At 46.3% G+C, this 14,299-nt stretch overlaps 1 protein-coding gene across 3 annotated transcripts in view; it reads right to left on the bottom strand.

Moving 5' to 3' along the window:
* FBXO31 (F-box protein 31) overlaps positions 1 to 14,299 on the bottom strand; it is an 85,182-nt gene that overhangs the window by 39,852 nt on the left and 31,031 nt on the right. For 2 of the 3 annotated variants that reach the window (XM_068261528.1, XM_068261530.1), the window contains exons 2-3: positions 11,478 to 11,549; positions 9,560 to 9,646 (exon numbers count right to left, since the gene is read on the bottom strand). In XM_068261528.1, the coding sequence (XP_068117629.1) occupies positions 9,560 to 9,646; positions 11,478 to 11,549 (159 nt within the window). The remainder of the gene's footprint in view (positions 1 to 9,559; positions 9,647 to 11,477; positions 11,550 to 14,299) is intronic. The other variant, XM_068261529.1, reaches the window with a different exon arrangement.

Here is a 14,299-nt window from a genome sequence, read left to right as displayed (position 1 = left end):
GTCCTAAAAGACTTCTAGGGGCTGGAAGATTCCAAGATGTATCTTTTACAGCAGTGATATGGAACCCAGCAAGTTTCATATGTACATTTACTAAACCCTTTGTATCTATTCAAAACATAAAAGTATATATTTTATTAGTGCACAAAATGAACCATCCATCAGTTGCACATACAATCACTGCATTCAAACAACAAAACCAAAAAGATTAGACTTACTCAAAGCCAAAAACATAAATATTTACTAAATGGAACGAAGACACCTTTGCCAAACCCTGAAACTGTTTCACCGAGCCCCTCAGGTTAAAGAGAAACCGTAACCAAGAATTGAACTTCATTCAATCAGTAGCGGATACCACCTTTCTCATGAGAAATCTTTTCCTTTTCACAAGCAGATCACCAGGGGGCTCTGTATGGCTGATATTGTGGTGAAACCCCTCCCACACTGCGATGTCAGGACCATGGTTCTGACATCACACTGTGGGAGCATTGTTGCATTGTGGGAAATAACAGCGGTTTACAGCTGTTTCCAACTGCCAAAAAAGCATGCAGCAGCTCCTTCCACTGACATCACCTGTCAGCAGTAAACATGTCACCATGTGGTAAATGTTAGAATGTAATATAGGAAAGATTTTACAATGGGAAAACACTGACTAAATCATTTATACATAAATTATTGTAAAAATGAAGCACTTTTTTATTACATTATTTTCACTGGAGTTCCTCTTCAAGAACCACTGCCTTAAAGAATACATGAGCCGAAATAAATGAGTGCAGATCGACTTACCTGGGGCCTCCTCCAGCCCCTAGAAGCCTCTGTGTCCCTCACCGCAGATCCGCTCCAGGCTGGTCTCCCGGGGTCCCCTCCGCAGCAGTCATTGGCTCATGTATCCATTATGTATCATGTGGTTAAGAAAGGTCTCAACCACATAAGTAATGAAGGTACACATATAGCAATGCCAAAACTGATAGGGAAACATACCTACAAGGTTACAACCAGCCTTATCCAGCTACTGAGTCCTACAAAAGAACCTACCAGTATACAAATACATGAACAATGAGCGCACGGCTCTGTGTTGTATAATGGAAACGAGCCCTAACATGTTCATTGTATGTGAAACAGATGCATGATGCAGAAATCTCCAAATCGCGTTTAGTGGAAACAGGCCCATGGCATTCATTGGAGTCATTTTTCCTGCATCCAGAATCTGCCTGTAGTGGAGACAGGCCCTTAGTGTTCTGCTCCTCCCAACAGCACCCCTGCTGGCTGCCTCTAGTATTTTCTATCTTTCGCATAGCCGACTTTGACAAACACTGTGGCCCATATGCAATTCTTTTTTTACCTGAGTTTTCTCCTAGCAGATAATTTTTCATCTTCAATTTAAATTAACTTTTTAGCATTTTACAATGGCAAAAGTACCAAAAGGTAAATTAAAATTATTTTGAGTATTAGTTTGCTTTTTGGGGATGCAAAAGGCATTTTATTTACAAGTTGTGAAAATATCACCTAGGAGAAAATTCAGGTGAAAAAGTGATTTGCAGATGGGCCTGTGTCTGATTAAATCATGATTTTTCATTAACAGCAGTGATTGAAAAACCGTGGGAGGCCTCGGAGGGCAGAATTGGACAGCGCTAGGAAGAAATTAAACTTGTCATGTCATTTGTATCAATAAGCATTAGCAGCATGTAGACAAATCAATAGCGGCTGAAGATAGAGACATATCCTGTCTACTGGGGCAAATGATAAGAACATTGGCTGGTGACAGGTGGGAAAGGCAGAGGCCAGCGCCAGTTCCTTCTGGCAAGGCTAAGCTGGTCATCTTCAGTAGCCGGGGAACTACCAGTCCCAGCATTTCCCACCAGTGCCCAATACTTAAACTGGTATTCCCAAAAGAAGCGTATCTGAATTAAACAGGGCTGTGGAGTAGGTACTAAAATCATTCAACTCCAACTTCTCAGTTTATGAAACCACTGACTCCGACTCCAGCTCCAGGCACTCAAAATTACTCCGACTCCTTAGTCTAATACTTACTAGGACTGTGGAGTTGGTACAAAAATCATCCGACTCCACAGTTTATGAAACCACCGACTCAGACTCCAGTACCCAAAATTGCTTGACTCTTCAGCCCTGGAGAGGTAGTCCCCCATTAAGGAACAAGATAGGAACTGTAGGCTTGTGCTTAACCTGAATTAACCTGCTTGTTCTTAACCTGAAGTCAAAACACTACACCAACGCTATCCCTACTACTTCCTCTATGCCCCCCTGTCTCCAGTGTCACCCTCTGTCCTCCCACTGTCTCATCTCTGTCCCACTGTTCACTCTGCCCCATCCCAACCCCCCCCCCCCCCCCCCCCCCCACACACACACACACACTGTCATCGTTGTCCTAATGTTTACTCAGTGTTCCCCTCTGCACCACCTTTGCTCCCCCATTGTGTTCCCTCAGTGTTCCCCTCTGTAAGACCTCTACTCCCCGTTGTGTTCCCTCAGTGTTCCCCTCTGTACCACCTCTGCTCCCCCACTGTGTCACCTCTGTCCCCTTGTTCCCTCTGTACCAAATCTGCTCCCCCACTGTGTCACCTCTGTCCCCCTGTTCCCTCAGTGTCCCCCTCTGTACCCCCACTATGTTACCTCTGTTTCCTCAGTGTCCCCCTCTGCTCCCCCACTGTGTTACCTCTGTCCCCCTGTTCCCTCAGTGTCCCCCTCTGCTCCCTCACTATGTTACCTCTGTTCCCTCAGTGTCCCGCTCTGTATCACCTCTGCTCCCCCACTGTGTCACCTCTGTCCCACCTCTGCTCCCCCACTGTGTCACCTCTGTCCCCTTCCTCAGTGTCCCCCTATGTACCACCTCAGCTCCCCCACTGTGTTACCTCTGTCCCCCTGTTCCCTTAGTGTCCCCCTCTGCTCCCTCACTATGTTACCTCTGTTTCCCCAGTGTCCCCCTCTGTCCCACCTCTGCTCCCCCACTGTGTCACCTCTGTCCCCTCCCTCAGTGTCCCCCTCTGTACCACCTCAGCTCCCCCACTGTGTTACCTCTGTCGACTTGTTCCCTCAGTGTCCCCCTCTGTACCCCCTCTGCTCCCCCACTATGTTACCTCTGTTTCCCCAGTGTCCCCCTCTGTACCACCTCTGCTCCCCCACTGTGTCACCTCTGTCCCCTCCCTCAGTGTCCGCCTCTGTACCACCTCAGCTCCCCCACTGTGTTACCTCTGTCCCCCTGTTCCCTCAGTGTCCCCCTCTGCTCCCTCACTAGGTTACCTCTGTTCCCTCAGTGTCCCCCTCTGTACCACCTCTGCTCATCCACTGTGTCACCTCTGTCCCCGCTCCCTCAGTGTTCCCCTCTGTACCACCTTTGCTCATCCACTGTGTCACCTCTGTCCCCGCTCCCTCAGTGTTCCCCTCTGTACCACTACCACCTCTGCTCCCTCACTGTGTCACCTCTGTCCCCGCTCCCTCAGTGTTCCCCTCTGTACCACTACCACCTCTGCTCCCTCACTGTGTCACCTCTGTCCCCGCTCCCTCAGTGTGCCCCTCAGTGCCCCTCTGCTCCCTCACTGTGTCACCTCTTTCCCTGCTCCCTCAGTGTTCCCCTCAGTGCCACCTTGGCTCCCTCACTGTGTCACCTCTGTCCCCGCTCCCTCAGTATTCCCCTCTGTACCACTACCACCTCTGCTCCCTCACTGTGTCACCTCTGTCCCCGCTCCCTCAGTGTTCCCCTCAGTGCCACCTCTGCTCCCCCACTGTGTCACCTCTGTCCCCCCGCTCCCTCAGTGTCCCCCTTTTTGCCACCTCAGGAGCAGCGGTCGATCGATGAACCGTATCACTGAACCGCATCAAACAGTGTCACGCTGTGAAAAAATCGATTCTAAGTAGACTTCCTGTTCACATCCATTAGGTATCGATGTGCTGTGTGCAGTGGTAATCAATCCCCATCCGATAAGATTCTGATCAGAGAGTGACCAATTGATTTACCACATTCGGGAAGAAGTGATGCGTGTAAGGGCAGCTTTATACAATGTAAAACAATTGTTCCACTGCATTCAAACTTATTTGATTCATGTCAGCTGAAATCTTCTAGCTCTCCTGTATCAAAATGTGATTGAAAATTAATCACAAACAATGACCATTCTTAAAAGGGAAATGCCACTTTAGCAGGCACCGGGCACAGGTAGGGACTGCCCCATGCTGTATACGCGTGATTGCCATTTTTTTTAGCAACCCGCTGACAATAGCACTAACCCCTGATTCCAGTCACATGATATTCCGGGACCCAAGCATGGATACAGAGAAGGTGCTGAAAGCTGCAAAAGTGTAGAAGACAACACCTGGAGGATCACTAAGTTGCTTTTGCTGTGCCAAAAACTCTGCAAATGACAAAAGTACTGTCTCCGTTGTCCACCTCAGGAATGCCGGTTATTTGACACTTCCAGATGCCTGAATTCCACATAACGGGGACTTTGCTGTATAAGAAGCAGAGGATCAGCAGGACAGCCAGGCAATCTGCATTGTTTAAAAGGAAATAAACTTTAACTAACTGCAAGCTTTGGGTACCGAAATTGCTTGTCCTAATTTCTTTCGCTTTCAGGTCAGTAGAAATTGTATAAAATGAGAGCTTTTTTTTGCTTATCTGTAGATATTTATGTAATTTAATGCTATTAAAAAAAAGTCTTTCCATTTTAAGCTTGCAGCCAGTCAAATATTACCAAAAGAAAGTTTAATCTACCGTTTGCAACCATGACAACGATACACAGTCTCAATACAGACTGAACATACACTAGTAGAGGGCCATCCAACGTGCCCACAAGATGGATCCCTCTCAGACCAGAATCTGATCATCTGATCAGAGAGGGATCTACTCTTACCACACACTGAAAATAGCGTTCTAACAGACTGCAGCATGACTTATATAAAGATCTGTAGAAACTCCCCTGTCCGGCCAGCACACTCTCTCCTTTAATCTGGATGCTTACGTTTCCATCATCTACAGTGCCCCTGTGACTTGCCGGCATGTATGCAGTCATGTAACACACTGTCGGTTCATGAAGGAAAACCTGCCATGTGGATGGACGGAGGACAGAGGGAGCATCCTGGCGGACTGGTGTGTTCACTCTGCTGCAGCGAGTATTGGCTTTTGGGGAGGACTATTATCTTAGAGGGGTTCTGGGGATGTGGCATCAGTGAACTCTGGGGCCGATGCTATGGGCCATAGGTCTACTGTTGCGCTCCAACCCCTTTCAAGCGCAATCTTCCATCCTTTAGGCCGGATCCACACTATAAGTGTTTTGCGATTTCTGAGCACTTTTTAAAAATTTCTCCCAACTTTCACTTGCGGTAAAAATCGCCGCGATCGCGCACACCCAAAAAATCGCAGCGATTTTTCCATGATTTTTACCGAGATTTTAATGAAAGTGAAAGTGGGAGAATTTTTTCAAAAACCGCAAATCAATCGCAAAGCGCTCAGAAAAGCGCTTATAGTGTGTCTGGGCCCTTAAGATAGATGATTTAGAATGATTTCAGCAGGAGATTGATCGAAATTACTACTGGCATCGATCTCCAGCAGATCCGATCACTGTTAAAATCAATCAGTGTATGGGCACCTTTTACCTTTTATGACATATTTGCTGCACAGAGAGCTGAAGCCATTGTCACACATTGAATACTTTACACGGGGCACATTTCCATTAGGGGGCCACAGTGATGGATGCAGCACACGGCCAATTCCAGATCGATTTCAGCATGAAATTAATTGGGAATCGGCATGTGGTGTATGGGCAGCTGACAGATATCTTTCTTATCAGATTGGATAAGAAAGAGATTTGTCTCATGGTCAAATCTGCCCATACATTGCTAGATGTACATAACTATTCTGTCTCTCCACAGGTGAGGTAAGATAGGAACAGGTAGGAAATGGTGATAAATAAGAACATGCTTATGGTGCCCATACACGGTACAATATTTATTTTATTTTTTTTTATCAGAAAAATTCAATCGATTATTTTGTTTGGTCGAATAGTTTTTGTTATTTCGAGGCACCATACACAAACATTCGATTTTCCTGAAAATCCAAGAAACACGATAAAATATGAAGAAAAAGTTGGTTTATATAATAGTTTTTTCGTATACAACCTACCATACATTCTACAATTTCACAATCACACAGATTTTTTCAACATGTCCGATCAGATTTTATTAGAAAAAACGGAATAATCATTTTTTCTCGATCTGAAAAAAATGATTTTCTATTTTCACTCCATTCGATCGTTTTGATGGGCACCATTAGACTCGCCACATAACAGAGCATTCATTAACTGACATACATGCTTTATTTTATACATTCTGTCTGTAATTTATGAATTGCGTGTGTATTTTAAGAACGGTCGTTATTTTAGCCCCGCGGGTGGTAAAATGTAAATGCACAGCTTAGAGAATTTACCTCGGTGATAAGTCATATGCAAATGAGTAACTAACTATCTCCAGAAATGATATCACCACTGAAAACCCTCAGGCTAGGTGCACACATAGCAGAAACGCTAGCGTTGCGGAAAACGCAGTGTTTTTGCCGCTAATGGAAGTCTATGGGCCGCAGGAAAAAAAAACTTATGCATTTTTGATGTGTGCGTTTTCTAAAATGCTGGTTTTGTTGCATAATCTTCAAAAACGCAGCAAAAATGCACATAATGAAAGTCAATGGAAACGCAATGGTATGTGTTCTACATGCGTTTTCTATGCGTTTTTGGAATCAAAAATTGTTTTATGATGTATTTCCGCTTCCTGTTGTCTTCCTAGAACGCATGCAAAATGCTTGAAAAACGCATCTGCGGTAAAAAACGCTAACAAAAACGCAGACAACATTGACATAAAACATGACATAAAATGCAGCATTTCATGTTATGCTATGTGTGCACCCAGCCTCAGTGAATCAAGCCCATTGTTTGAAGGGACATAAATATGGCAGCCTCCATATCCCTCTCACTTTAGCTTTGCCTGAAGTGAGCCTTGGTGAAAAAAAGGAAGTCTCTGGATTCTGTAAAAGCCTCACACGCCGCCCTGCAGACCCTGAACGAAATCTGAGTGTTGGAGTTTAGGCCTGGGCCAGGCCGGGCGATCACTGCTGTGCTGCGCCGCGCTTGTGCATGAAGAGGGGCGTGGCCCCGGTCTTCCAGAAGATCCCAGGCAGTGGTGACAGGAGCGAGGAGGATACAAAAAGCCTCTGAAGGATATAGGGGCTTCCCTCATCTTATGTATTCGATTTTTGACCGGAGGTTCAGGTCAAATTCACTTAAAGTATACAAAAGAAGATTAGAATACCCAAGCAGCTCGGGGTGACCCAAAACTACTAGGAAAGTTATAGGGGACCGAAAAGTGCTCCTACTAAAAAGCCAATGCTCAGTGTAATATGCCTTCTTAAAACAGAAGGTATTTGCGATAATTCAGCTTTAAGTGAGCGACTGTGCTCTCCCACAATGCATCACTACTGAATATGAAAATTATAAAAGAAGATAAAAAGAAGCTGAAACATACATTGCATAATGCATGCCTAGCTTTGTAGTCTGCAAAAGCCTCCACTATGTTTGTATATGAGAAGCTGCAATATTTTACCACTTAACAGGTGTTTCCTAGTGCAGGTTTCCTAGATTAGCTATAATATCTCTATTGGAGGTGTTTGTAGATGCCTTTGTAAATATAGACCAAGGTGTTTGTCATGTTTTGCAGCATGACAGGTTTGCTTTCCCAATGACAACACACTGCAGGCATGCAACGATACATCTTACGTCTTGTTGTAATAGGTTAGATGTGAACAGCATTCCTACTAATCTGTTCCATGCAGCAGAGGTTAGAAAGCCATTACTGGGTGCGGACAAGCAAAAGAGGGCGCCGCAGAAATATGGGCACCGGAAATAGCCATAAGTAGAACATCGGTAAAATTATCGATAGTCTAATATTGGGCAGTGGATATTTTGCTAAACCTTTACCTATTCTCACAGGATGCTGCCCTCTACTGATGCCTAACCCTAAACAACCACTTTACCCGTCTGATGCCTAACCCTAACCATTACGCCGAATCCTAGCCAATCCCCCTACCCCTAAAGATCCCCCCCCCCCAGAAGCTTAATCCTAAATCACCCCCTACTCCCAATGATGCCTAAACCAAAGCTCCACCCCCACCGATGCCAAAGACTGCGTTCCCACTTGCACTGGATCAGGCTCGGCCAGCAGGAGTGGACAATGTAGTGTTCGCTCCGATGGTCCGCTGTGGTCTTGCTGGAGCCCGGGACAGATGCATTTCCACCATAGGCTATATGGTGGGATGCATGCGCTTGTCAGGGATCCACTCTCAACTCTAGTGGGAACACAACCTAACCAAAACCAGTTCCCCCACCAATACCTAACCCTAACCAACAAAAAGAAAATACAGTGCCAACTGCCACAGCAACCAATCAAGTGCTTGTTCTCAAAATCCGCCACAGACACATGGTAGTACTACACTTTACCATAGTATTCTCAAGTACCACAAACCATACGATCATTTCTGACATTATTTCCTGCCATACATATGTAATAAAAAGAAACTTGTGACTCTGATCACATACAATCAAGCACATAGGAACACATCTATTTCAAGATCATGTGTAAAATCGCACCTTTTGTGGGGACAATTGAAAATGACCTCCTGATTGCATTTGATCCTGCCTGATGAAAAGATCTCATCTGAGGAAAATATTGTACCATTAATGGACACCAGGCTAGTACACACCATGCAATTTTCCTTCAGATTCTATAGGTGCGTACACACGCACTACGGCCGCCGCCGACGGGTCAGTCAGACCCTCCCGATGGGCGGACTTTCAGGCGACAGCGCTACTGTCGCCTGAAAGTCCGACCAGCGGGAGGGTCTGACGGACCCGTCATTGGCGGCCGTAGTGCGTGTGTACGCACCTTAAAAGTCCGATCGAGAAAAAGATCAGAACAGACAAAAAAATATACAGCCTACCAATTGCCGCTGACTGATCCCAAGCCCCAAATCCATCCTCTTTTCAATCGGTCATGCTGAAAATAATCCATCGAAATACTGGCTATCGTTAAGCGTACCGGTATATATTTTTTTCGATCCCTATCCATTCAGTTTAATATCAGAAACCTGATCAGAATTGAGGGGGAAAAAAAAGTGTGTATTCTAGCGTTCTTCTATATCCAATCAATGTCAGAACTGGATATCGATCTTTTTCTTGATCGGAGTCTGAAGTAAATTTGAAGGTGTGTACCAGCCTTTAAGTTTTGCAGCAGCCATCGAGTGAGGTTGTGGTCCAAAGCAGGAAGGAGAGGAGCTTGTGGGTGTATACAGTGACTCGGCTGACAGCGTCTACTAGAGGCTGATTATTTGCTGCAACACAGAAGCACGCTGGAGATAAAAACACATCAAGAGTGTAGATGAAACATAAAATCTTGTTAAGGTTTCAAAATAAGCTTAGCATTTGCTATACAGCCACTGGCAGGGTAAGGATTAATACGGGCGACATTTCATCATGCAGCCATCACCACGCCCACACAATCGAATACGTACGGTGGGCGTACACATCCCTGTACTCCATGTTTTCATAGTCAGGAAGGATTTTCATAAATCGCCCCGATTTCACCCGTGGGTTTATACCTGAACAGATACAGCGTCAGATTACTCCATAGGATGGGGTCATGTACAGATTTATTAGCGGCAGCCATTTTGTGGGAGTAGCCAATAGTTAAAATGCTTTACTTATACTTAAAGAGACACTGTAACATCAAAAAACGCCCCTGGGGGGTACTCACCTCGGGTGAGGGAAGCCTCCGGATCCTAATGAGGCTTCCCACGCCGTGCTCTGTCCCACGGGGGTCTCGCTGCAGCCCTCCGAACAGCCGTCGACAGACCCGACTGTGAATTCAATATTTACCTATGCAGGCTCCAGCGGGGGCGCTGTAGCTGCTTTCGGCTCCGAAGTAGATGGAAATACCCGATCTCAGTCGGGTCCGCTCTACTGCGCAGGCGCCGGAGACTTGCGCCTGCGCAGTAGAGCAGACCCGACGGCGATTGGGTATTTCCGCCTACTTCGGAGCCGACAGCCGTCAGAGCGCCTGCGCAGGAGCCGGGAAGGTAAATATTGACATCACCGCTGTACGGAGGGCTGCAGCGAGACCCCCGAGGGACGGAGGACGGCGTGGGAAGCCTCATTAGGATCCTGAGGCTTCCCCCACCCGAGGTGAGTACCCCCCAGGGGACGTTTTGACGTTACAGATTTCCTTTAAAGAGGAACTCCAGTGAAAGTAATGTAATAAAAAAGTGCTTCATTTTTACAATAATTATGTATAAATGATTTAGTCAGTGTTTGCCCATTGTAAAAGCTTTCCTCTCCCTGATTTACATTTTGACATTTATCACATGGTGACATTTTTTACTGCTGACAGGTGATGTCAGTGGAAGGAGATACTGCTTGCTTTTTTGGCAATTGTAAACAGCTGTTATTTCCCACAATGCAACAAGTTCAATTCTTGGTTACGGTTTCTCTTTAAGTGATTAAAAAAGTTCACTTACCTGGGGCTTTTACCGGTCCATTGCAGTCACCCTGTGCCTGCGCCAGTACTAAACATTCTTCAGTCCCCCGCTGCTGCTCAGTTCGGCTTTCAGCGATATTTATTATATTATGTTCACTGGAGTTCCTCTTTAAGTATAAGTACACTAACACTAAAGGATTCCGCAACTGAGATAAATAGATGAGGTGCCAATGCTAACTCCATTATGAAAGGTATGCCTTGCTGTTGTACTTATCCTCTGCCTCTAATGTTCTGTGATTCAGCGACCCTGGCACCAGTATGCAGATCAGGAGTTCCATGCTGGTTTCAGGTGTGCAGCTCCTGGAGAGTCACTACTGAAGCCAAGACAGCCAGACGGGAAGCAGTTTTTACAAGGAAAAAAATATGGCAGCCTCCATATTCCTCTCAGTTCAGGTTTCCTTCCTGTTATCAGTACTCTGGGAAGGAGGCACAGAGTGTTGTGCATCTCCTTAAAAAGAACCCCAGGTGTGAGACCTATGGAGGCTACCATATTTGTTTCCTTTTAAACAATACCAGTTGCCTGGCTGTCCTGCTGGGGTTTTTTTGGGCTGCAGTAGTGTCTGAATCACACACCCGAAACACACATGCAGCTAATCCAGTCACACAGTCAGAGAACCTGATCTGCATGCTTGTTCAGGGGCTATGGCTAAGTATTAGAGGCAGAGGATCAGCAGGACAGCCAGGCAATGTGCTTTATATAAAAGGAAATAAACAGGTCAGCCTCCATATCCCTCTCAACTCGGGTTCCCTTTAACATGGCTCATTCCTAGAAAACTGATAACCTCCATTTAAATGAATACAGACCCCACAAAATGGCACCGCATGACAGGTCCACTTTACATACTTGTTCAAGTAATGGTCCTGAATTATAAGCAGAGGTGAGAATCCACACTTACGTTTCACATAGACCTCCCTGCAGGAGACTCCGGTGACCTCCAGCTTGCGCAGGTTTTCATGCACACCGTACTCTGCAAAAAACAACAACCACCAAAACAAGACGTTATTGTTCAAGCGACAGCAAACAACTCTATGCACAAGATGTGAGAACTGGTTATGCAAACTCAACAAGCAACGGCTCACAAATTTACATAGAAAAATGATTTTAGCAGTTCTGAAGTGAGAGTTATAAGGAGGCAGTCATATTTATTTCCTTTTAAGAAAATACCAGTTGCCTGGCTGCCCTGCTGATCCTCTGCCTCTAATACTTTCAGCCATACCCCCTGAACAAGCATGCAGCAGATCAGGTGTTTCTGACATCTAACTCATCTAACTCTCCTCCCTGATATACGGTACTCTTTGTTGCCGGAGGACTCTGCTCCTTCCTTTATCAACACTCCGCTCCTGATATACTCTGTGCTGCTGGAGGACTCTTCTCCTTCCTCTAACTCTCCTCTCCTGATATACTCAGTGCTGCTGGAGGACACTTCTCCTTCATCTAACTCTACTCTCCTGATATTTTCTGTGTTGCTGGAGGACTCTGCTGCTTCCTCTATCCAACTCTCCTCTCCTGATATACTCTGTGTTGCTGGAGGACTCTGCTGCTTCCTCTATCTAACTCTCCTCTCCTGATATACTCTGTGTTGCTGGAGGACTCTGCTGCTTCCTCTATCTAACTCTCCTCTCCTGATATACTCTGTGTTGCTGGAGGACTCTGCTGCTTCCTCTATCTAACTCTCCTCTCCTGATATACTCTGTGCTGCTGAAGGACTCTGCTCCTTCCTCTATCTAACTCTCCTCTCCTGATATACTCTGTGCTGCTGGAGGACTCTGCTCCTTCCTCTAACTCTCCTCTCCTGATATACTCTGTGTTGCTGGAGGACTCTGCTCCTTCCTCTATCTAACTCTCCTCTCCTGATATACTCTGTGCTGCTGGAGGACTCTGCTCCTTCCTCTATCTAATGCTGAATACACACGTTGAGATTTCCCGTTCGATTCCCGGGATCGAACGGATCGAATCGATTATTTCCAACATGCTCGATTCGGATTTCGATCGTTTCTGCCGTCAATTTGGCATACTTAACATGCAAATCGACGGCAGAAACGATCGAAATCCGAATCGAGCATGTTGGAAATAATCGATTCGATCCGTTCGATCCCGGGAATCGAACGGGAAATCTCAACGTGTGTATTCAGCATAACTCTCCTCTCCTGATATACTCTGTGTTGCTGGAGGACTCTGCTCCATTATCTAACTCTCCTCTCCTGATATACTCTGTGTTGCTGGAGGACTCTGCTCCATTATCTAACTCTCCTCTCCTGATATAGTCTGTGCTGCTCGATGACTCTTCTTCTTCCTCTATCTAACACTTCTCCTTCATCTAACTCTACTCTCCTGATATTTTCTGTGTTGCTGGAGGACTCTGCTCCTTCCTCTATCTAACTCATCTCTCCTGATATACTCTGTGTTGCTGGAGGACTCTGCTGCTTCCTCTATCTAACTCTCCTCTCCTGATATACTCTGTGCTGCTGAAGGACTCTGCTCCTTCCTCTATCTAACTCTCCTCTCCTGATATACTCTGTGCTGCTGAAGGACTCTGCTCCTTCCTCTATCTAACCCTCCTCTACTGATATACTCTGTGCTGCTGGAGGACTCTGCTCCTTCCTCTATCTAACTCTCCTCTCCTGATATACTCTGTGCTGCTGGAGGACTCTGCTCCTTCCTCTAACCCTCCGCTCCTGACATACTCTGTGCTGCTGGAGGACTCTGCTCCTTTATCTAACTCTCCTCTCCTGATATACTCTGTGCTGCTGGAGGACTCTGCTCCTTCCGCTACAGCCCTGTACACACACTAGATCGTTCTCAGCGCTGTGCATGAAGCAAAAGAGGGATACGGAAAAAAAAACAGGATAAAAACAACGCTGGTATCATGGCTTGCTGTGCCAAGTGGTATTTTTAGCCATGAGCCGGAGTTTCTCATTATGGATCTGCGATATCTTGTGGTGAAGCAGAGAAATCGCCCTCTCCCACTCTGATGACATAAGCAGCGGCAGCATTACACGCCATTTCTCGCCAGCTGACTTTAATCCTCTGTAATTAGGCTCAGCGGTCTGCAAGAGCGCTGCATGGATAAGAGTTCCCTGTCTTATTATGAGAAGCCATCATTTCATCATCAAAAGACTGGCAGAAATTCCCAATTACAGAAATCGCAATTACTGGAAGAAAAGAGGACAGAGCGTGCCAAGTAGTAATGGAGCCGCAGCCTTGGATATGTCCTCCAATTCACTCCAAAGCCTGGGCAGCCTGCTGTGCCCATACCAACCCCACCACTGCCAAATCGCTGCTGTGCCAATACCCACCCTTCCGACGACAAACCGCTGCTGTGCCCATACACTCCCCCACAACCCCACATCGATGTTGTGCCAATACACACCCCTACAATGCAACATCGCTGCTGTGCCCATACACTTCCTGTCAACCCCACATCGCTGCTGTGCCAAGCCAATACACACCACTACAATGCAACATCGCTGCTGTGCCCATACACTCCCTGCCAACGCCACATCGCTGCTGTGCCCATACACTCCCTGCCAACTCCACATCACTGCTGTGCCCATACCCACCCTGCCAGCGCCACATTGCTGCTGTACCCATGCCCTCCCTGCCAATGCCACATCGCTGCTGTGTGCTGAGCCCATACACTCTCTGCCAACACTACATCGCTGCTGTGCCCATACACTCCCTGCCAACACCACATGGCTGCTGTGCCCATACACTCCT

Source organism: Hyperolius riggenbachi, chromosome 11, assembly GCF_040937935.1.
Source record: "Hyperolius riggenbachi isolate aHypRig1 chromosome 11, aHypRig1.pri, whole genome shotgun sequence".
In the NCBI taxonomy this organism is placed as follows: domain Eukaryota; kingdom Metazoa; phylum Chordata; class Amphibia; order Anura; family Hyperoliidae; genus Hyperolius; species Hyperolius riggenbachi.
The sequence above is the reverse complement of the archived record's forward strand: the minus strand, read 5'-3'. Positions and strand labels throughout refer to the sequence as shown.